At 34.6% G+C, this 22,014-nt stretch overlaps 1 protein-coding gene across 2 annotated transcripts in view; it reads right to left on the bottom strand.

The window, feature by feature from the left end:
• Ap3b1 (adaptor related protein complex 3 subunit beta 1) overlaps positions 1 to 22,014 on the bottom strand; it is a 230,536-nt gene that overhangs the window by 29,811 nt on the left and 178,711 nt on the right. For both annotated transcript variants that reach the window (XM_076857095.1, XM_076857096.1), the window contains exons 23-24: positions 4,661 to 4,892; positions 136 to 220 (exon numbers count right to left, since the gene is read on the bottom strand). In XM_076857095.1, coding sequence (XP_076713210.1) covers positions 136 to 220; positions 4,661 to 4,892 — 317 coding nt within the window. The remainder of the gene's footprint in view (positions 1 to 135; positions 221 to 4,660; positions 4,893 to 22,014) is intronic.

Raw genomic sequence — 22,014 nt, 5'->3', positions numbered from 1 at the left:
AGAAAAACAACGTCAAAGAAAAAAACACATTTGTTTAAATGTTGTCAGTCTCACAGAAAAAATCTGTTGAAAGCTAGCTTTGGATCTGCTATCCTTTATAGGTAATATAAAAAACAGAAGAACAATTGAACTTACCACAACTGGAAACTGGCAGTCTGTGTAGAATCACAAAAGTCAATACCCATTGAAACAGTAATGGATCCCTCAGGCTCCAGAGAGTCTAGGAAATAAGATAATTTAGACATGAAAACAGGGATGTGAAAAAGAGACAAACTAAATACTGAATGTTTATGTAATGTTATGTAATTTGGTTAAAATAGTGAAATTTAATGATGTCTTATAAAAAAATTTCAAAGTAAGAATATTAAAGGAAATTATAACCTCACTATTCTGCTTAAAGGTATTTTTATTTTCATAACTTAATTCTGCACATCCTCCAATTCACGTATTACAACTATTTGTTTCAGAAGCACGTCACTTCCTGAGAAATTTCATGTTTTATCAAATTGTCCTTATAGGCACTAAAAGTGAGAAGGAAATCAAAGTGCTCTTGTTTGAAACAGCCATAGTGAACTTTTGGAGATTATTAAGATTATGCATTTATGCCACTATGGGACCCACTATTCTGTATAATTAATATGTACCAATAAAAACAATTAAGTACTTAAAACTATAGAATGTTTGTTCTAGACGTAAAAAGTAAATTTTAAACAATGTTCCCAATTTTCAATTGAAAAAAAAATCAGAAAGTTAAAAATGCAAATAAAAGGAAAGTTGAAAGAAATTAAGATGTATTCAGAAATTAGCCAAGAGACTGGCATTATTTGAAACTAAAACAAGTCTAATTGCATTTTTCAAAAAATTACTGAAAGAAAATTCAATGGCAGGTTTCATTATATTGACAAAACAGATAATACAATATCATTTTATACAAATGGAATGTCTGAAGTTTCAACTAACCTAAAGTATGGGAAATAACTAACCAAATATATATATTTTTTTCAGTTCACAATAATAAAACATAAGACAACAATAAAAATTCCATTCTGCTTATGATTCCAGGCTAAACCTTAGACTAATTGGGAGCAGCTTTAATATCTATATTCATGTATATAATACATATATTTAAATAGAAACCATCCACTTTTGATTTCTGCTTTTCTCGGAATCTTCATATGGCTTTAGCCATATTGTACGATAACCTTATATTTAGCTTTATCTATTCTGTATACAACTTGTCAAATTCAGTAGACTGTGATGATTCCAGGCTTGTTGGTAAATATGTCTTCCATTTAATACTAATCATGGACAGAGATGGTGGTACAGATGGAACAAAAGAATAATCCAATAAGCCTGATGTATTAAAAATTGTGTTTATACCTCATAGACTCATTGAAGACTAGGTATGCTAAGAAGTCACTTGTTTGACAGTGATTTTAAAATATTATTGGTTTGCTCAGTGGTATGTATGTTGGTTTGCTGGATTTTGTTTTGATTTTTGATTGCTTATAAACCTAACATTTGCCAGTTTGCTACTCAAGTATAAGATTTGCTGCCTAAATTTTTGGCAAATGGGCTTTACCTGTAGGGTTAAAAAAATATGTATCATATTACATCTATTTGTTTCACAAACCCATCTCTTCCTGATATTTCCATGTCTCCAAGAGCTATGTGCTGTCATTTATCAGTTCATATCTCTGTCAGTCTCATTGCTCAAGGCTACTCCCCCTGCTCATGCTAGAGACAGAATGGGCCTCAAACTTGCAAAACAAGCATTCTACCTCTGAGCTACATTGTCAGTCCTAAGGTTATTCTTTAGTGGATTCTTCATACTTCCTCTACGTTATGTTACCAGGGTTTGGTCTTGTTTGTGTCTGACAGCACATTGGTAGCAAACGTCCTCATCTCTAAAGCAAGATAGCATTCATGATTTAGATCTTTCTACATCATGTATTCTTGTATTTCATTTGACAAAGTGACAGCTCTCGAGATGCCATGTTGAGAGCTCTTTGACACTGTTTGATACTGTCTTCAGTCTTAAGATAATTAACTGTGAGTTTAGTACCATGCTAATTCTGGAGGACAGTTCATGATCAATGGCATGTTTTATTATATGAACGCTTCAAGAGCAAAATGATCAGCATAAAATTATTCATATAATGGATTTTTATAATATTTGGAGCCTACTAAAATGGGAAAGCTTATCCAATTAGATGACTGTATTTGGTTAGTGCTTCTGGATTGCCACTATATATTTCAGATGGCTGTGTAAAAATGGCTGCAAAACACTATGTATCACACCATTCATAATGAAAAATGAAATCACATAGGATGTCACCTACTGTGATGTGACAGTTGTATAGTAACCAGTGAAATCTTCACTGAATGCAAATTTGTCAACTTTTAATATAAAATCACTGAATATAGCACCAATGGACCAAGGCTATTCTTTGTTAATCTCCAATATACTTGGTCTCATTGGGAAAAATGCTACATTTTTCTTACTATTCTTGCAAGAAATCCAGTTTCATGCTACAGGCAGGGCAAGATCTAAAAGAAGCCATCATATATTACAGACAAAAAGAAGGCTGAGCAGTGATAAACAAGAAACCTGCTGATCTTTTAACGTGTGCATACATGCTTCATGATGAAACACTGTGCCTCTCTTAAGAGTTTTGGGGGCACTAATTTAGGTATATCATACTCTGTAATTCTTCTGTAATCTGTTGGCAATAAAGTCTAGGTGGTATTATACACAAATAAATACTACATAGGAAAGAACTCTCTGTCTTAAAAAGGTATTCATTCAACAAATGCCAACAAAATGAAGGATACATTACAGTCACACAAATTTTCCTAATAATGGAAAAGAAAAGCTTATAACTGTTACTGAGACAATGGTGTGTGTGTGTGTGTGTGTGTGTGTGTGTGTATTCATATTTTATTTTTGTGTTAAGGTCATACTATGAAATTTATTATATTTATTTCTTCTATTCTACATAGGCCAATAAAAGGTCAACTCATCAACTCATTATACCATCCCAAGGAAACATTAATACTGTTCTACTGTTTTAACCTTTGGATAACATTTTCAACCTTCAGACAATTCATATATCAGCTGTTTGACACTTCTAAAACTAAGCCAGGGAAGAAAAGCATAAAAAGGCCACAAATTGGTATATTCTATAATTCCTTGGCAATATACTAACTTCACAATGCTTCTATAAAAGTTAGGATATCTGTATTCTTTAAATTGTGTCTTAATTTGTCAACATATTTTAAAATGGCATTAAGTGTATTCTGAAATCAACTCTTCTGTTTTTTGCTTACAAAAGTCTACCAGGATTTATCCATTAGGAATTGTTTTATTCCTTTGTGAAAAATATAACATAAACAAAAAGAATGATTTTACTAAATGACTCATATAAATTATAGGAAAGAATTTAGCAATACCAGAGCTCAGATGAAGAAAAATGGAATAGTTGTGGAAAATAATGAGTAATGAAGATACAATTATAAAATTTGAGTTCATACTGGCTAAAGGGCATTGCTCACCTAAACTATTATAAAAAGGAGCTATCTGATATTAACTTTTCAAGGATTCAATGACACAATCTTGTATTACTTCCACTGAGATTTTGCCTGAGGCTTCCCCCAACAACACTTTAGGACTGTTTCTACTTAACAAAAAATAGAGCAGAGTTAGGCATTCTAAATAGTCCACCATTTCAAACTCAAAGACATACGATTAAATTGAATTTTTAAGGGTATATTTTTGGCAAAATACTTAAAAAACCACAAGGGGATAACTAGTGGCTGCTGATGCTCAGCTGATCACTGGGGCAACCTGGAAAGCACATCTGCTTCTGAGGACGGCTGCTGTTCAGCACCAGCTGGCTGTTGCATGCAGCAACCAAGGACCAAAACTGTTGTATCTATGATGTCTTCCAAGAGAGTGAGATTCCTCTTACGCTTTTCAAATATAAAAATATCTTGTTTATAAATGGAGACAACAGGCTGAAAATATTTAAAAACATGTTGTGGATAAATGCAATGCTATACTATGTGCTGTTCTATATTCTATACATGGACAGGAAGACGAGCAGCAGAGTGAATAGCCTCTCCATTTCTGCTCCCTTCATTTTTCAATTTATGGTATGTGAAAGGAAACAGGAAAGGGTCTTTGAGATATGGGAGGAATTATATTCAAAAAGTCAAACTGATTTTCTTGCTTTTAATGCACAATAAGACACCTAAAATCATGGAGGGAATGATGCTGATCAGGAGGAGAGGTGGTAGAAGGTGAATCAGATAGGTAAAGAGGGATGGCAATTTTGATTCTGCAGACCCATCCTTTCATCACTATGGGCATTACTATTTCTGGGACCTGATTCACTAAGGGCAAAGAAATATATTTCTCTTCTATGATAAATATAGTTTAAAAAGGGAAAACAGGGCTGGGATATAGCTCAATAATAGGGCACTTGCCTAGTATGTACCAGGCCCTGGATTTGATCCCCAGCACCATGTCCCAAAGGGGGGGGGAACCCTAAATATGCTAATAGTCAATAAAATAATTTATTTTACTTTTTTACTAAAAATATTTACTTTAAAAATGAAAAGCTATCAAATATAATTTTAAACAAGAATTAATATTTACCTATTGGATGAAAAACATGCATTTGCATGCCTATAGGAAGTTTTTTTTCCCCTATGTGGATATTTTCTATCTTTCGATCAGAAGTATTATTCAGAGTTATTTGTACAGAGACCATCTTATCACCAAAAATGCATGGTTGTCTTGGAAAGAAATAATTGGCAGCCAGTCCTTTTCCACTCATTCGATGAAGCAGCACATGAGTTTTCCCTGGTACAAAGACAGGAGTACCGACCTGTTGCACATGAAAAAAAGAAATTAAAAGATGAATTAGTAAATATAGTTACTAATTCTTTTAGAAAACAAGAAAGCATTTGTGACATTTAACTTCTGGTTTCCCTAAAGTATCATATAAAGCACAATAACAAACATCAGCAGGGTATCACATACATAGATACTAGAAATGATATAAAAATGTAAAGTACCTTTAAAACAGTATTAAAATTTACTATACTCTGCAGGCATGTATTAAACTATTTTGACAATACAATAAGAATATCACCTCAGTTACGTAAATATATTCTTTTCAAAAACAATTTATAAAGCTTTTTGTTAGCATTTTCCCCTAGATACTCCATAGATGGCTTCTAGCTAACTTTGTCATTCATTTTAATTGTCTGACAGTTGGTTTTCTTGGAGGTTTCAACTATAAGATGGTATCAAATTTCAATAATAACTTTAGTGTACCTTTGTTTCTGACTCCTTGAATGATTTTTCACCTTGAATTTCTTTCACTATAGACTGAAGAACATGGCCTCCAGTTTACAGAGGTCTCTTCTTCAATGCTTAAAAAAAAACAAACCCAAAAAACAAAAAACCTCTCCTACTTTGAGATCAGATAATATTTTTTATTAATTTTTTATTTATATATGACAGTGGGATACATTACAATTCTTATTAAACAAATAGAACACAATTTTTCATATCTCTGTACATTTGTATATACAAAGTACATTCACACCAATTCATGTCTTCATACATGTACTTTGGATAATAATGTCCATCATATTCCACCATCATTTCTAACACCATGCCCCCTCCCTTCCCTTCCCACCCTTCTGCCTTATCTAGAGTTCATCTATTCCTCCCACGCTCCCCTTTCATTTATACTTTCCTCTAGACCTTCCAAGGCTCCAGATTTTTTAAAAAATATTTTTTTAGTTGTAGATGGACACAATATCTTTATTTTATTTATTTATTTTTTTAATGTGGTGCTGAAGATCAAACCCAGTGGCTCACACATGCGAGGCAAGCGCTCAACCACTTAGTTACAACCCCGCCCTGCAAGGTTTCAGTTTTTTAACTCAAGTGGAATGTTTTAGGTATATCAACTCTACATTTATTTTTCTCCAAATATTTAAGCAATTGTCCCTATATGATCTAACTTATAGCCTTTCTTCAACGATTTGTAAATGCAAATGCAAAGATTCTATTTATGTCCTAGGGGACATTCCTGAGCCTTGATTGATCTGTTATACCCAGACTATATTGTTTTATTTTCTATTTGGTAAAAAAAATCTTTCCTCATTTCCCCATCCACTCAATATTTTCTTTTTTAAAAAAACATTATTTTTTAGTTGTGGGTGGACACAAAACCTCATGCATGCTAGGAGAGCGCTCTACCTCTGAACCACAACCCAAGATCCTCCTCACTATTTTCTTGACTAAGTATCTCCTTATTTTCTATTGAGTATCAGTCTCTTTTAAATTCTTCCTTCCATATCATTTTGATGAAAATCATACACAGCACTATTAAATGAAGAAATGCTGTACATTATAAAACCATGTGGTAGATGTCTTTCCATCCAAAGCCTTAGTGTTGCTTGTTAGCCTTGCCATTTACATCTGATGAAGTTAAAAACTTAGTAATTATTAATAACTTAAAATTCAACAGCAATCCAAGAGTTAAATATCATGTGTGTGTGTGTGTGTGTGTGTGTGTGTGTATAATGATAAATTATGTCTTTTATGCATCATTTAAACATGGTTTTCTCAGAAACCTCAACTTATAAATGTGGGCAATTTAAAATAATCATTATAAAATTTTATAAGAGTTTATTTGCAAAATATAATAAATAACTGCCTGAGTTTAAATTTCAGTTATATAAAGTAGCAGGGCAACTGGATCATCCAGTCTACATTAGCTTTCTGATGATAAAAACAGTTAAGCTTTATTTTTCAGAGGGTGGGAAGTACAGCAAGCTGCTGCCTCAAGGCATCCAGGAAGAAAGCAGCACGCTACTGTCCCCTTCAAAGGCACTCCTTCAGAGACCTAAAACTTCCTACTAGGCCCCATATCTTAAAGGACCCTTCCTCCACCTTCCAATAGCAACAAGCTGAGCATCAAGCCTCTACGGCATGAATGAGCTTTCAGGGACAATTAAGATTTAAACTGTAGTGCCACTTTGACTTGCTTCTCTCCAACTTTCAAATCATCTTCCCTTTTACATTACAGTTTTGGCTTTCTTTCCACAGATTATGTATAGCTCAACATTTCATGAGTTTTTCAGAGAGGTAAACTATCTGTACCAACTCCATTTAATGATTTAATAATAACTGCATCTCAGGGACACTATAGAAAAGAGAACTGGTCAGGGTCTTCAATGTGCTTATTATTTAATTAAGGGAATCAACATGTAATAATGGAAAAATATAATTATTCAGCTAAGGGCTTGTATTTAAGATTGATTCTTATAGCTTCAATGGAATTTGTGTGTACACATACACCCATACACACACACATTGTTCTATGTCTATTTGTTTAGATGACATCATATCTTTGAATGTTCACTGCTAAGGACTGTTATTTAGGGCTACCCTAATTGTCACCTGAGAATTTATAATGATAACAGAATGCAGAGTTCTTGAGCACTGAAACCAGAAGAGTTTTGAAAATATTTTTGATTCAAGGTAGAGAACATTATTAGCTTAGAAGTGAAAGCTCTTTGGAAAGTTGAAATGTCTAACTATTGGGTTGGGGTAGAGTACTTCCCTAGCATGAAACTTCAAAAACTAAGCTCAGATAAGCCTTTCCTCTTTTTAAGTTTATTTACTTCAGGTATTTGCTATAGTAATTGAAAGCGAACTAGCATAAGTTGTTGGAGAAAAGCAGGACAAGCAGTAAGGAATTAGCATTCTAAATACCATATAAGGTGCTTAGAAGGTAAGCCTTTAGTCACTTAAGAGCCATCAACATGCCTTGGATAATTTATTAATTCTCTCCCCATCTAATCCTAAACATACAATCCAAACATTTATTTTGCTTTTATACCTAGTCTCAAAGTTCTGCAGCCTTATTATAATTGTTTTAAAAAGATTTTAAGAAATGTGTAAAAGAAGAAAAACTTTAGTACAATTTTCTGCCTTCATCCTTCCACACTCAATCAAGTTCAAGGTGAGGAACATTCTCTAATGAATTCAATGTCTAAAAGAGGCCCTCCCTGAAAATCTTCAAAGGTTATCTGTAATAATATAGACAGGTTATTTTTCTTTCATAATAAACAGGATCACAAATGGCACTCTGTGTTAACAGGTTGAGCATCCCTAATCTGAAAATCTTAAATTCCAAATGCTTTAAAAACTGAAACTTGTTCAGTGCTGACATGATGCATTTTGGATTTTGAAGAATTTCAGATTTTGGAATAGAAATGCTAAAACAATAAAGTATACACAAATGTTCCAAAATCTGAAAAACTCAAAAGTCTGAAACACTTCCAGTTGCAGGCATGTCAGATAAGGAATACTCAACCTGTACTTATTTAATTTTAAAAAGGGACTAGTTGAAAATGTTTCCTAAGTTCATACAAGTCATACTGAGCCAATTTTTTCCAATATCTAGATAACTATATAGATGATTTTTTGTTCAATAACATCACTGGGCTATGTAAGTCCTTCAAGAATTTTCATATATAATACATTTAATCCTGACAGAAAAGCAAGACCTTACTTCAATATATTTATATCAGACTAGATACCTAGGTTCCAGAAACATAGGTAAGATCTATAGTTGTTTATATTCTAAGATGCTAAACTTGTAAATGGCTTTTCTGATATCATTGATATTATAGATACAAATAGTTTGGTTGTATATTAAATAAGATAAAAGATTATAGAGTGACCTAGATGTAGGCTGTAAAAATCAGGGCTTAAGGGAAAAAAACCCAGATATTTACAAGCTTAAACACAAGAGATATGTATAGCAGGGGCAAGCAAGCTATAATAGTCCCTCTAACCTCAGGTATGTCACAAGATGTGCTACAGATGCCTGAAACCATGGATGGTACAGAACTAACTCACTCACTCTCTCTCTCTCTCTCTCTCTCTCTCTCTCTCTCTATATATATATATATATATATATATACCTATCATCAAGTTTAACTTAGAAGTTAGGCATAGAAAGAGATTAACAACAATAACTACAAATAAAAAACTATAACAATATACTGTCATAAAAGTTACTTAGAACTTATGAACTGTTTATTTTTGGAATTTTCTATTTAATTGTTTTTTGGACCACGGGTGACAAAAGATATGTGGGAGGGGCACTGAGTGACTGTACAGCCCACATGCCAGATATGGCCTGCTTCTTGCTTTTATAAAGTTTTACTGGAACACGGCCATACTCATTCCTTTACATATTGTTATGGCTGCTTTTTTACTCTACAATGGAAAAGCTGAGTGGCTGGAATGCCTAAAATATTTACCATCTGGTTCCCTTGTAGAAAAAAGGCACAAATGGTACATTTTCCCTACCAACCCCTCTTTCCTTGATTTTGAGGAACAGTTCTCTATAGGTTTCACATTTCTGCATGTTTTCTTAGCAAAGGCATTAACAACTTTGCTCCTGAAACTCTTTTCAAGGATGCCTGTACACCAAACAGCCTTTGAAAGTCAGAGGTAAATGCCACTTTCTGGGGTAGGAGAGAGATTTATTTGCAGTCCAGAATTATAGACAATATTCTCTTCTGGGGCAAAGGCAAAACAGATTTGCTAAAATCCCTTTCCAAAAATCTGGAGTCTTCTATACTGCATGTGTAGGCATCACCTGGCTTTCCTTATGTGGGACTTTGGGGTTGAAGAAGTGATTGATACAAATGATATTACCCCAGCCACTGCTATTGCTGTAATGGGTCCTTAGGGTCTTTGTCTCTAAGAATCTTGTGTCTTCCACCACTATTTCATAGTTCTCGATATTCTTTGGGGGGAAGGTATCATTCAACAATTCCCAGAGACACTTATTTCAAACAGTTAAATGATAATACTGAGTAGGACCACCATATACAGTTGTGCAGTGGCAAGTGACTGAAGAAAGATGAGCCAAAAAAATAGAGCTTATATTAAAGGATGCCTTTTTGGAATCTGTACAATGGCACCATACAGGCTGGTGACTTTGTCAATGAGACCTTTTTATTTTTACTTTCCTTTATGAAAGTCCACATTATGTCCTGTTAATTGTTTTTAATAGATTTATGAAGTATCATAAAATGTTCTGATAGCTGACAACAGAGTGTTAAGAAAGTTCTATGGCATAATTGTGAAAAAACAAAAAAAAGTTTCTTTTGTTTTTGTTTTTTGGTTTAAGACAAGTGGTGGTTTTGTGAGGGAGCTCTGCCTCCAGTGCTTTATCCTGTAGTGGTTATATATGAGACTGTTTGCTCAATACAACCTATTCTATTCCAGGAACTTTGCTACATTCAATTCTCCATGGAGTCATCATGTTCTTATGCCACTTCATGACCTGGCCACAGTTAACTGGCTCAGGAAAGGATACCTGGCCCAATGAGTCCTGTTCTTGGAATTTGGGGCCTAAGAAGGTGAGCCAGTCTCTTTTAAGCAACTGCTCTGACCACACTACTGCTATATTGCTCAGGGAGAAAGAATAAAGCAAATTTCAGAGAAAAACATACATGAGACACAGAGATTCTAGCTGGTAACTTTGGTTTGAATGGCTCTTGAGGCCCAGACATCTGCATACTCTTGCTGAAGCTTAATTTTCTGTGAACTTCTCCAGCTTCCTTCCTGTAATTATTTTTTCTTTCTCACTTAAGCTAGCTCAACTTGGGTTTCAAATAATCTCTTCCATCCTATACTGATTGGGATTTGTCAGATTTCAGGACACTAATTGGAGAAGAAAATAAACTTTTAATGGGAGAATATGCTCTTGTGTCTGTGTCTAAGGTTCTAGTACATACTAGAATGGTAAGCTCAGGCCTGGCCTTATTAGACAGAACCATATATATCTGTCATTTCTGTAGGTTAAAAACAGTAAAATTACCCATCTCATAAGGTTGATCTAGCAGCTTGCTTTGGTACAAGGCTATTTAATCCTATCTTCTATAGAAGAGAAGAGTCTCTGATGAGGGTCATCCTCTTACTGTTGTTCCATATTGGAATCAGAGAGCAAAGCCTACCTTAGTAAGAAAGTGCCACATCATCTGTCTTTGTTTTCTAATGCTACATCTCCTAGGGATGTCATGGGGAGAAAGATGGTTTTGTGTAAGAATTAGGTATTTCAGAGCTCTCTGTCCAAGAAAAGCCCCACACTCCTTTTTTTTTTTTTGTATTGGGGATTGAACATGCCAGACAACAAATGCTCTACCACTGAACTATAACCCTGGCTCTTTTATTTATGTACTTATTATTATTATTATTATTAAAGGGTCTTGCTAAATTGTCAAGGCTGGCCTTGACCTTGCAATCCTTTGACTCCATTCTCCCAAGTAGCTAGGGTTACAGGTGTGTGTCACCTACCTGAAAAGCATTATTACTTAAAACACAATGTAACTACTCATTTATTTATTCTGACATTTACTGAATTAGTTGTATAAACCACTCTGCGAAAGTCTATGATACAAAGTATCCCAGTCCTCAAGAAATTTACTGTTTAGTTTGAAAGAAAAAGGACATCAGTCAGTGTAGTGAATGCCACAACAAAGGTAGGCTTGGTCACCTTAGAAAAACCATAGTTGACACCAAAGGGAGAGATCAGGGAAGGAATCCCCAGTTACTTAAAGAAATATCTGATAACTTCTCACTACCTTCACTGTTATTGTCCTGGTCTGAGCAACCACCATACCTCTATGCCAACAGCCTCTCAGTTATGTCTGCTTGCTCCTACCTCTGCATCCTACTGAACACAGAGTAAACTGCTATGTTCAATCTGTTCTGAGCACAGTGGCCAGAATGAACCACATCAGTCACATTCTCACTGGCCACTCCCTCTGCTTGGAATGTACATTCTCCAGACATAAACAAGGTTCAGTTCTGACTACCTCTGCTCCAATATTACCTTCTTAATGAGGCTTAATCCAATTGCATTTCCTCCTTCTGACTTACTTTTTTCTTTTTCTTTTCTGATAGCCACTTGTATCTTCTCTAATACAGTATATAATTTACTTATCACTTGTTATCTGTCTTCCCTTCTACTCCTCACTTTAATACTTAATGTATAAAACAATTTTACCCATTTCAGTACTCAAAGCAACTATTATTTTAAATGATTACAGACATTTGTAAATAACATACCTCTAGTATTGGTTATAACTATGCTTTATCTGATGCTAAGTGCTCAATTACAACACTTCCTAAAAATACTACAGCCTTATCATAGCATGCTGTGGAGGCAAATGGAGATTACTGGTATTAATACTTGTTGGTTTTAGGAAATCGGGTGGCTTGAAATTTTCTATTATATATAATTGTAAACAAATAAGAAAAACACTATTTTTTAAAGATATACACAACCTACTGACTAGATGATATAACACTAGAAATACCTAGTTTTAGGTGTAAGTATTATTTTAATAAAATTTGTATAAACAGGATACAATGAAAAACAATGCTTGAAAACAACTTGAACTGTGTCTATTAATGTTCAAAGAATTAAAAATTTAGCTGCATTATCAGCATATGATAAGGGTCATCCACACCATGAATCTTGAGGAGGTAATTAGTTCAGTAGCTATAGTAATGCTAAAATAAAAGGCCTCCCCCAAGAGTTAACAGAACAAAAAGCATCCAGTAACAATAAGATGATCCTTTACAAATCTTTACCCAGCATATGTTTAAATAATAAAAGTCGTTTGTGTACCTTTAGATGGTTTATGAAAATAAGCAATCAATTCTGCAGACACAACATTATTTCTAAAGGAAATCTATGTGACTCATGATGCCTGTAGATACACAGAGACAAACCACACATATTTTATCAGTTTATTACAGTAAGCAAATAAGCGTGGAATGAGAGTGCACATAACTGTCTACTTAGCGCTTACTGAAACATTTATAAGAGCTGTTATCTCCCTAATAACAGACAGACAGCGTGCAATTTTAGAGAGGAGAAAAGCTTCATATTTTTTAACACTTCACTAAAAAGTAACTGAAGAGTGTAAAATGAAAAATACTCTGTGCAGTTAGCTGGTAATGGACCATATTATCAACTCAAGTTAGATTTATAGGATACAAACTAGTCACTAATAGTTATTTTATGACATAGCATGTCTGCTTTTTTTGAGATTATTAAGATTAAAGTTGTAAAACTTCTTTTGAACATAGCTGTTCAAAATGATTGAATTATAGAATTTAAAATGAGATTTGAAAAATAAAACATGGAATATCAAGTAAGTGCCTTAGAATAAACCTTGTTCAGCATCTGCATTACTATTTCAAAGATGACATTTCCACATAAAGCTTTATGAAAACAATGTTTTCCAGCCTTTTATGCTTTAATCTATATTTAGTTAATCATTTTTAAGTACCACCAATCTATTCTGCTTTTGAATTTCACAAAAATGAAGATCTGCAGTATATAAAATGCTCTTTGTATCTAGCTTTGTTTGGCTTATTTTACAACAGTATCTATTTAGATATATGACTCATAAAATGATGAGGTAAGAAAACAGCTGTAAACAGAGGTAAGCCTGACCTTTAAAATTAATGCCTTTAAAACCAATGTATGTCTCAATTAATAAGAGTTATAAAGCAGAAAGCCAGAATATTGTCTATTTCACCCAGTAAACTATAGCGAGTCTTTGTTTTACCTTCAATTCACTGCACTGAGCCTGATGTAGTATAGGATTTAAAAAAGGAAAGGGCAAATTTGCTTAACTCTTATCCATCATATAGACTCAAATATATTTGAATTTTCTAACAAATATTACTTTAAATAAATGGATTATCACCCTAAGGATAACTTCTTCCTCACATATGTAAATTTAGCTATTCCAGAAAGTAATTATGATAATTTCACATAGTTTCAGTAATTTGTATATATTATAAAAAACATGAGACTTTATCACTTCTTATTTTGGTAATAGTCAACATATATTAAAAATACACTTGCTGAAAGATCTGAACATGTTATGAACAAACATTTAATCAAGTATATTAATTTATGTATGGTGTTAAGAGGTACAAGAAAATCATGCCAGAAGGCCAAATGTGGTCCATTGACTATTTTTGTATAGCCTATTCATTAAGAATGGTTTGTACATTTTAAATTTTTAAAAAATTTGAAAACCATTTTTGTGACAATAAATGCATATGAAATTTGTATTTCAGTGTCTATACATCAAGTTTTATTGCAACACAGATAACACTCCTTCATTTATACACTGTTAATGGCTGCTCTTGTACCACAAAAGTTGTAGTCTGCAAAGCTACAAATATCCATTATCTGGTCCTTTACCAAAAAAAAAAAAAAAAGTTTTCTGGGGTTAGGGATATGTCTTAGTGGCAAGGCATATACAAAGCCAGAGGTTAGATCCTCAGCACTGGGGAGGGGGATGGGGGAACTTGCTAACTCCTAGATAGAAGACATATTCAGTCTATTTATTACTGGTTTTGAAATAAGAATATAAATTTATAGCCTGTTCCTTCCCTTCCCCAAAGATAAAGCTTCACTGTCAAAACATTTAATGTTTTTTTAAATAAATCTGAAATCCAGAATGAGGTATACATACTTATATTTACCATGTCCATGAAAAAAATAGTACCAGAACCATGAATACAGGTATGTCATATTATTCACAGGTATGTTCCACTATTGTGTTTTACATTTACTTTCTGGCTTTTGCTTTAACAGTACCAGTAAAAACAAACTGAATTTGATTTTCAAAAGGTTCCAATAATTAGATAAAAAGAATTTCTCAGAACTCAGAACAGTTTACATAAGCACCAAGTAATTATGTTGTTATAGGTTAGGCCATTGGCAGATGATCTTAGTGATTGTACTGCTTTCTTACACTATCAATGATACAATATAAAAATGAAAATGTGAGCTGTCTTCTATTACAACCAAACTCAGAGACCTTTGCATTATCTCTGATATCCTAATTATATCCCTATAGCAAAAAGAAAACAAGTTTGATATCTCTCGATTCTTTATTTTCTGTCCCTCTATGACCAGCTCCATTCAGGTCTTTATTGAAACTTAAATATTTTTCAATCTTCTTTTTTCAAATTACAAAAATCATGCATGTTATTGAAAATAATTTCACTTACTATGGAATAAAAGTAAAACCCCCATCAGGTTTAACTATGATCAACCGTTTTGTGTCCCTCACAATCTTTTGTTCCCTTATTACTTCTCTACCACATACTGCCATTTTAATTGGTCTCCCTGTCTTTAGATTCCTTAAATTCCAAACTATACTATAAACTCCAGCAAAAGTAATTCTCTAAAAGTTGTATCTCTTTTAAATGCTTGGTAAAGTACAGTAAAAAGCAGGGTTTTGAAGTTAGATAGACTTGGGCTGAAATTGGCTCAGTAACTTACTAGCCTTATAACACCAGAAAAGTTACCCAAGCTCTAGTGACTTCAACTTTTCACATCTGTGAAATGGGGTACCAACATCTGTCTTTCAGGGTTATTTTGAACTTAAGCTAAACACAAAAGAAATCATAGAGGAACAAAGGGCCTGAAGAGTAAGATACAACTTCAGGGTTGAAATGAAGGAGTATATGGCTGCAATGCAGTGCAGGTGAAGTCAGAACTGCACAGATCAAGAGGCTGTGGGGTTACATCCTGCACAGGCTGTTCATATGAACAGTGAGGTCTGCTAAGAAGATGGTGGGCTGGAGAGAGTATGTGTGGGATGTCAAGGTCTTCACTGAATATGGGTAAGGGACTAAGAGATAAGAATGACAAGGAAGGGAAGAGGGCATAGTAAAATGGAAAAGACCTCATGGAAGGAATATGAGGCTGAAAAGGGACTGGTCTGGTTTCAACAGTTGGGAGCTTCACACAAACAATCCTGCTGGTAATAATGATTTTGTCAAAGACAAAATTGTAGGCTGTTGTGAGTGAGGTCCTGCTGAGAATATTTACTAATGCCTTCAAGATCCACATGGAGATTTTCAGATGCTAGATGATGTAAAAGTGCTTTATAGAAGTGCGTGAGGGAAGCTGGTGGCTGTTCTGCATATTGTGGAGATGGGAAAACTATCTGTAAAGGCTGGCCGTGCCACCTCGTATTTACATGAACTGTAACTTAGGGGGCCTGAGTGTCCCTAGATAAGGGATGCAGATCTCAATTAGATAAAGTCTTAAAGGTAGGGAAAAGGGTATGTCTTGAGTGTACAAACTAGAAGGGAGTTTTATCATGGAAACATTATTTTTAAAATAACAGATTGCTCTAGAGATGCTTTCTTTTGAGTCTGACAAGGGAAAAGGATTCATATACATTTGAGATGTCAGTCCCAAGGACAATTAAGTTGCTGAAAAACTCCTGATACAGGGCAAGGATAGGAAAATAAGTTCTCTAAGACATAAGACAGAGACACAAACATACAAAAACTTATATAAATGTGTATTTTATTTTTTACTGACTTGTACGTAAATATTTAAATTCTTTAGAAACGAGGTGGGGATGGAGAGAGAATAACTGTTATTTACTGCAGAGGAATGTTAGATTCTTTACAGAGTTCAAATCTGTGGGAGCAAAGCCTTCTGATGACCAGTTTTCTTTACAATAAAGGCACTTGGCTACATGAATCTTTCTGGGTCAAGTCCTTGACTGGGGCCTGTCTGCTTCTTCTCAGGCCTCATGTTCTTAGGCTATACCTGTTTTTGACATCTGAAGTGTTTTTCTTCAGAGGCAAGAAAGGCTGTTGTCTCCTTCTTGTCAAGCACAGTTAGGTGGCAATAATAAAGGAAACTCTAGGTTTTAAGTTAGAACTTCAAGCTAGTTGCTGACAATAAAATCATTTAACTTCTCTGACTTCAAATTCATATATTAAAGGGTAAAATGACCTAATTCATAGGATTCTTTTATGAGGGATTAGTGATACTGTATAGAAAAGTGTTTTTTAAAATATTTTTTTAGTTGTAGATGATCACAATATCTTTATTTGATGTATTTATTATTTTCATGTGTTGCTGAGGATTGAACCCATTTCCTCATGTGTGCCAGGCAAGCGCTCTACCACTGAGCCACAACCCCAGCTCTTAAAGTGTTATTAAACAATAGCTGAGCAAATCTTTTTAAATATCTTAATTACAAAATTAGTATTCTTAATTAACAGAATAATTTCAAAAACAAATCAATAAAATGAGATTTGAATTGTCCTTAAGATATCAGTTATTTAATAAACTAGATGCCTGAAAGCGGACTTCAAGTGATATATCATAAGGCAAATAATCTCAAGAAAAGTTTGAATGCCATAACATCACAGTAATATTATACCTTGATATGATATTGTACTCTTCTTTACTTCATCAGGGTTACAGTATCAATAAAGTCTCTACCATGCACTTATCTATCTTTAGTACTAAAATTATATAATCTCACTTTTAGGTTGATTTTAAGGAATTAACTCAGTATCTGGATATGTCGAAACAACCAATTCAGAATACCCCCAAGGGGGGAAAAAGGGGAATGAAGATAACTTGGGACAGTTTAGATGGAGTATCGGAGCAGATACCAAATGATCTGGGTTATAGTTTTAACTCAATAATTTATTAGTAGTGAGACCTTACCTATTTCACAACCTCATCAAACTTTGGTTTCTCTTTTCTGTAAAATGGGGCTAATTACACATATCCTGCCTGTTTCACTGAGCTGCTGTGAGGATCAAATGAGACTGTATATGTGAAATTGATTTTTAAACTGTAGAAAGTCCAATAAAAGGCATTTTTGGGATTATTAGTAAATTGAGTTTTCAGTCAACGTTAAAAATACCAATCTGTCAGATAACAAAAGGTCATGAGGTTAAAAGTACATATCAAAAAAGCTGAATCACCATTGGAAAAGGCTTTTATAACAATATTGCTGTATTTATTGATAGTACCATCCAAAGGCCTTTAAAAAAGTAATCCCTTCCCCCATGTCCTTTTCTGTGTTAGATGTGGGCGAAGAGGACTGTTCTCTAAAAGGTTTCTAAATGATGTTGATGTTAAAAAATATAGGATCACCATTTAACAGCCTTTTAAAGAGCAGTCCCCAGTACGGTCTTTGTTAACAACTAAGGGAGGAAGGGACTATTTTTTCAAAGGCTTTTAGAGGATGTTGTTAAAAGAATATATAGTGACATCATTTAAAAGCCTTTTAAATAATAGTCCTGCTTCCCTCCCAATTGTAATGTCCTTGGCTTTCATTTATTTTGTACTGCAAGCCGAAAATGGACAAGCCAACATATTACTGGCGATGGCAGGCATTTGTTGGTTGGAGAATGACGCATTGCTTTTAAAAAAGGCTGGTGTCCGAAAATAAATCCAACTCTTCACTAACATAGATCGACTCTACACAGGATACTGCCCACCCACCTTACCCCTGAGTAGTGGTACCTTTTCCTTGCTTTCTCTTAGAGTTCACTGAAGAAGTTACCACACAAACAGGAAAGCAGTCATAGCTAAGTCATTCCAAGATTTCCTATGGCATGAATGTGGTCCATATCAACTACTACTTAAGTTAATTCTCTATTTAATTTGTGGTAAAATCTAACCTGAAGCTCTTATTCTATTGTTTTTATGGACTTATTTCTACTAACCACTCCTCTATATTTACTCCACCAAGAGATGGTAGTGACCAGTTAGTTGTCACTAGCTTCATACTTAGTTCCTAGCGGAGGGGAAATGTGAGGTCAACCATTTAGTTTAAAGCCCAAAGTCTGAGAGATAGGAAGCTTTGAGATAGATTAATTATGATCAGTCATCTTTCACACAATATACCAAAAAAAAAAAACTAGCCAGGGAATAATCATAGAATACAAAATAATTTTCCAAATCTTCTTGTGTTGGCTCTTTTCAGAAAAATATCACTTCATTTTAAAAATAAGATTTCAGATTTCATAGGACCACAATACTTTGATGAAGAAGTTTCTTTTTTAAAATGTAATAGTCCTCCAAACATACTGTATTTTAATCCTAAATCCTTGCTTTTTGCCAATCTTGCACACAGAATTCACTGAAGTTCTGAAATGTTAGTAAATCATTATTTGAAATTTACTTCATAAACAATGTTACTATGTTAAATATCAAATATTATCCATAACGCAATGGTCAGCTCAAGCCCAATTTGTCTGTTCAACTCTTCCTTACACTACCCTGTCCCCTAATGATCTCAATCACATTCCATTTTGACATTCTTATAATTTAATTTTCATGTTATTTAGCTTTATGTATGGTCTTATGTCCCATGTAACTAAGAAAGTGCTAAGCTTACACAACATAATTTCTTTGCATGTCTACATGATTTTTTTTAATTTTTATTATTGGTTGTTCAAAACATTACATAGTTCTTGACAAATCATATTTCACACTTTGATTCAAGTGGGTTATGAACTCCCATTTTTACCCCGTATACAGATTGCAGAATTGCATCGGTTACACATCCACTGATTTACATACTGCCATACTAGTGTCTGTTGTATTCTGCTGCCTTTCCTATCCTCTACTATCCCCCCTCTCCTCCCCTCCCCTTCCCTCTTCTCTCTCTACCCCATCTACTGTAATTCATTTCTCCCCCTTGGTTTTTTTCCCTTTCCCCTCACTTCCTCTTGTATGTAATTTTGTATAACCCTGAGGGTCTCCTTCCATTTCCATGCAATTTCCCTTCTCTCTCCCTTTCCCTCCCACCTCTCATCCCTGTTTAATGTTAATCTTCTTCTCATGCTCTTCCTCCCTACTCTGTTCTTAGTTACTCTCCTTATATCAAAGAAGACATTTGGCATTTGTTTTTTAGGGATTGGCTAGCTTCATTTAGCATAATCTGCTCTAATGCCATCCATTTCCCTGCAAATTCCATGATTTTGTCATTTTTTAATGCAGAGTAATACTCCATTGTGTATAAATGCCACATTTTTTTTTAATCCATTCGTCTATTGAAGGGCATCTAGGTTGGTTCCACAGTCTAGCTATTGTGAATTGTGCTGCTATGAACATCGATGTAGCAGTGTCCCTGAAGTATACTCTTTTTAGGTCTTTAGGGAATAGACGGAGAAGGGAAATAGCTGGGTCAAATGGTGGTTCCATTCCCAGCTTTCCAAGAAATCTCCATACTGCTTTCCAAATTGGCCACACCAATTTGCAGTCCCACCAGCAATGTACAAGTGTACCCTTTTCCCAACATCCTCGCCAGCACAAATCAGAGACACAGCGTCTGATAGAAGAAAAAGTTGGCTACGCTACATACTCTGGGTTCGGGCTCCAAATTCCTCAATAGGACACCCATAGCACAAGAGTTAATAACTAGAATCAACAAATGGGACTTACTCAAACTAAAAAGGTTTTTCTCAGCAAAAGAAACAATAAGAGAGGTAAATAGGGAGCCTACATCCTGGGAACAAATCTTTACTCCTCACACTTCAGATATAGCCCTAATATCCAGAGTATACAAAGAACTCAAAAAATGAAACAATAAGAAAACAAATAACCCAATCAACAAATGGGCCAAGGACCTGAGCACACACTTCTCAGAGGAGGACATACAATCAATCAACAAGTACATGACAAAATGCTCACCATCTCTAGCAGTCAGAGAAATGCAAATCAAAACCACCCTAAGATACCATCTCACTCCAGTAAGATTGGCAGCCATTATGAAGTCAATCTACATGATTTTTGAAAAAGACAAATAAGTCAATTCTTTGTTACCTTCACAGCAAGAGTTAGTAATCTAATTAGATCAATAAATGGTCCACCAAGAAACACTAATAAAATTCTGATTCTACTGAAATACTAAGTGTCAAATTTTCTGAATTTAAAAAAGTACTGGAAGAGATGAAATTTAATTTGGTCTGAAAATTTCATATTAATCTGAATGGGTCTGATGAGAGTTTAGAAGAACTGTCTCAAGTAAGGAGTGGTTGGTTTTGCAGACAGCCATAATCCCCAGCAAGGGCATCTCAACTATAGGACTAAAGGGTATTCACCAAAGTGCAATCAACATCATGACCAAAGAGTACATGCTTGCTGTGGTGGATGCTAGGCAGTGGACTAAAAAGTGCCATGAGCCTCCCCCTCTCTATCCTCTGCAATTTGATAGGTTTGGTATGAAGTCTGAGTATGTAACTTACTTCTCTCCCCCCATCTATAGATAAGATGGTACCCAGAATAATGCTCCTCCCACCCCCCCACCCCAATGTGTCTAAGTCCTAATCCACAGCACCTATGAATATTTTATTACATGGCAAGGGGGGATAATTCTGGGAGAGAGATTATCCTGGATTATCTTTAAGGTCCAATGTAATCACACAGATTCTATAAGTGAATGACAGCCAGGAGAGTTAGAGTGAAGCAGGACAACTCAATCGGACATTGTTGGCTTTGAAGATGGAAGGGAGTCACAAGACAAGGAATGTGAGTAACCTCTAGAAGCAAGAAAAGTAAAAAAAAAAAAAAGGAAGAAAGATCTCACTTTCCCCTAGAGCTCCAAAAGAAACACAGCCATGCTGGTATTTCATTTTAGTTCCAGGAGACCCATTTTAGACTTCTAAATCTCCAGAACTGTAAGATAATCATAAATTTGCATTTTGTTATGCCCCTGAGCTCGTGGAAATACACTATCAATGATAGGGATTAATGAAGGCACCTATGATGCCTAGTTGAAAACCACAGGAATTCTTGTGCTATAAAACCTATCTGCAGAGACTATGGTATAAATGTTTCAGTGTATACAACTTTCCATGGCTGATCTATAATATGAAAAGCAACATAAAGTGTTTTCCATGCAGTATTTTCTCACTGAACTTTAACTACAACTATTATAGACACTAAAAAACTTGAGTGGCTTTCTAACCTAGATAGTTGTTTGCCAGAATCACTTTAGAGGGCTGGTTTAACTCCCCTTCCCCCAGTAGCCCTTCTAGAAATTCACTTAACACCTTGTGTTGATTTTGATCCATTTGTGCTTAACAGACAG

The sequence above is a fragment of the Callospermophilus lateralis genome, chromosome 5 (genome assembly GCF_048772815.1).
Source record: "Callospermophilus lateralis isolate mCalLat2 chromosome 5, mCalLat2.hap1, whole genome shotgun sequence".
Taxonomy (NCBI): domain Eukaryota; kingdom Metazoa; phylum Chordata; class Mammalia; order Rodentia; family Sciuridae; genus Callospermophilus; species Callospermophilus lateralis.
Note: the sequence above shows the minus strand (reverse complement) of the source record. Positions and strands in the feature narration are given on the sequence as shown.